The sequence below is a fragment of the Limulus polyphemus genome, unplaced genomic scaffold, assembly GCF_000517525.1.
Source record: "Limulus polyphemus unplaced genomic scaffold, Limulus_polyphemus-2.1.2 Scaffold6143, whole genome shotgun sequence".
In the NCBI taxonomy this organism is placed as follows: Eukaryota; Metazoa; Arthropoda; class Merostomata; order Xiphosura; family Limulidae; genus Limulus; species Limulus polyphemus.
Window position 1 is genome coordinate 53,264 of NW_013671753.1, and position 3,155 is coordinate 56,418.

At 31.0% G+C, this 3,155-nt stretch overlaps 1 protein-coding gene across 1 annotated transcript in view; it reads right to left on the reverse strand.

Annotated features, from left to right (window-relative positions):
* Positions 1 to 2,616, reverse strand: part of LOC106473400 (ATP-dependent 6-phosphofructokinase-like) — a 13,778-nt gene extending 11,162 nt beyond the window's left edge. The window contains exon 1 of the mRNA XM_013934079.2: positions 2,390 to 2,616. Within this exon, the coding sequence (XP_013789533.2) occupies positions 2,390 to 2,553 (164 nt within the window). The 5' untranslated portion in view covers positions 2,554 to 2,616. The remainder of the gene's footprint in view (positions 1 to 2,389) is intronic.
* Between the last annotated feature and the right edge of the window lie 539 nt (positions 2,617 to 3,155).

Sequence of the window (3,155 nt, forward strand, 5' to 3'; positions counted from 1 at the left end):
TAGAAGAGGCAGAAATGCTATCTGTTTGACTGAGCTGCTGCATAGCAATGATGACTGAATGCGGTATTTATGTTAATCAGGTTTCGCTAACTCCAGTTCATGGTGCATTTAGAAGGTTCCAGGATATGTGAAAATTGTCTTTAACTTTCTTCAAGTGAGTCTGTAACACTGACAATCAGAAGCTGTATTACTTACCACAAAAGAATATCTTCAAATGAGTGGAAGGATACCAGAACAACGACAGGCCAAGAGTCACAACCGATGAAAACGAAAATTGAACAGGCCTTCCACGTTTACTTATCCAAGAACCATCAAATCACACAATGAAGTTAGCTGAATCTGATACAATTACCGTAAAAAATCAAGAGTCCTCATTAGTGGGAAACAGCCTGATACAGTGGTTAGGACACTTGTTTCCTAAGATTCTCGGTTTAAATCCCATTAAACACTTAAAGATGGTAGTAGTCAAAATATAGTTTGCTTTAGTAGAAAAAGTAAGATTATTTTGAATATTAATTCAAAATATCAAATAGTTAACTAGCAAGATAAAGCAATTGTAATCCACTAATTAATGTTAACCAAGTAATCTTTATTAATATTATTATGGCATGTAACATTTCCATTCTTGTACATGACTGTTTGCTTTACGATACAGTACTTAACACCTGTTATGGTTTATATGTTCCAGAACACTTCCAGAGCCTTATTTGGAACAGGTCGTTAGTCGATTGAAAGAATTCAACATTGAAGCATTGTTGGTGATTGGAGGATTTGAAGTAAGCTTCACTAATTAAAGTAACGAATTCTTTCAGAAAGACACGTATTTTGTACTTTATAAATTAAACTTGCTTTTTTATGGTCATTTAGCCTAATATCTCATTCTAGAAATTGTTATGGTTGCAGTTTTTCATGTGCATGAGAGTTTCTTAACACATTTCACAAACTAAAAATCAACATTGTTATTATTAAGTATTACCATCAGTTATTATTATTATTAACTGAGTATTACCACCAACATTATTAGCACTAAACTTTTAAAACAACAATTCACTGCCCATAAATTACTTACCTCTGTAATCTCATTCAATGCTGTATCAGCACCAAGAGAGAATTCTGTCCCAGGTACGTTGTTACTGATGGTTGCTGGAATGACACACATGGGTATCCTAAGGGTAGGGTATCTGTCTCTGTTTTCAGCCAGCTGCAAGACTGTACGAAAGGCCTGATGACAGACAGGAGAAAAGTTTGAGTGACAAACTGGCAATTTAAATGACAATATAGTTTCTTAACACATCCACAAACTAAAAACTCATGTACACCTGCAACCATAACAATTTAAATTATAATATAGTTTCTTAACACATTCACAAACTAAGAACTCATGTACACCTGCAACCATAACAATTTAAATAATAGTTTCTTAACACATCCACAAACTAAGAACTCATGTACACCTGCAACCATAACAATTTAAATAATAGTTTCTTAACACATCCACAAACTAAGAACTCATGTACACCTGCAACCATAACAATTTAAATAATAGTTTCTTAACACATTCACAAACTAAGAACTCATGTACACCTGCAACCATAACAATTTAAATAATTGATAATACTCAGTTAATAATAATAATAATAACTGATGGTAATACTTAATAATAACAATGTTGATGGTAACATCGTTGGTGGTAATACTCCGTTAATAATAATAACTGATGGTAATACTTAATAATAACAATGTTGATGATAATATTTAATAATAACAATGTTGATGGTAATATTTAATAATAACAATGTTGATGGTAATACATAAAAACCTTATTTTCAGCATTATAAACCTTCAGACTTGCTTCTGTGCCACTAGCGGGCATATTATTAATAATTAACATCAAAATTACTATTATTAGCTTAGTATTACCATTAGTTATTATTAAAACTGAGTATTACCATCAACACTGTTATTATTAAATATTATCATCAACATCGTTATTATTAAATATTATCATCAACATTGTTATTATTAAGTATTACCATCAACATTGTTATTATTAAGTATTACCATCAACATTGTTATTATTAAGTATTACCATCAACATTGTTATTATTAAGTATTACCATCAACATTGTTATTATTAAGTATTACCATCAACATTGTTATTATTAAGTATTACCATCAACATTGTTATTATTAAGTATTACCACCAGTTATTATTATTATTAAGTATTACCACCAGTTATTATTATTATTAACTGAGTATTACCATGAACATTGTTGTTATTAGATATTACCATCAACATTGTTATTATTAAATCCATTCAAGCTGTCTCCAAGCATTATTAATGAAGACTTAAGTAGAGGCCACAAATTATTTAACTCAACAGTTTACCTGAGTATAAGTCCTCGCTGAACACCTTCTGCCATTTTAGCCTGCATATGTATCACGTCATCCATCAACTGTTTGATAGAGAACGGTTCCTCAAAGATATGAGCAGCATCGGCACCACCGGCTAGGCCGGCAAGGGTTGCTAGATAACCACAGTAACCCCCCATTGTTTCCACAACAAATACCCGACGCTTTGTTCCTTGTGCAGACTGTCGAATACGATCACAAATCTGGAAAGAAAAAAAAGATAAAATAAAACTGAAAATGATCAAATTCTTGCTTTTCATAAATTATTAATGATTAATAGCGTGACAAGAAAAACAAAATTAAAAATAAGTGTTTCAGTTGGGGCTTGAAATAAAATATTAGCGGCTCATAAAATTTAGTACGAGGAAAAAAAAACCTCCAGTTATGAAGTTACACTTGCCTCAAACATGCTTATGCTTTATTGCAAATAAATTTAACATAGAAAACTGTTAAAATCCTACTTCACAAGACAAAGTGCAATATCCTCAGCTTCCTGAAATTTCCATTTGAAGCATAAATTAGGGAAGTCTAAAAGTAAAAATAGCATAAGACTATGGATATTAATATGTAATATCAAGTGAAATGATGTTAATGTTCGAGAATCATGTTGCAAGTGAAATAAAATTCCTTATGTTGTTCTAATAAAGATGTAAGTTTAAAATACACATGTTTTTATAATTATGTCCAGTCAAATAGGTGAATATTCAACTAATCACTTGGTAATCTCTAGTTATTGTAAATG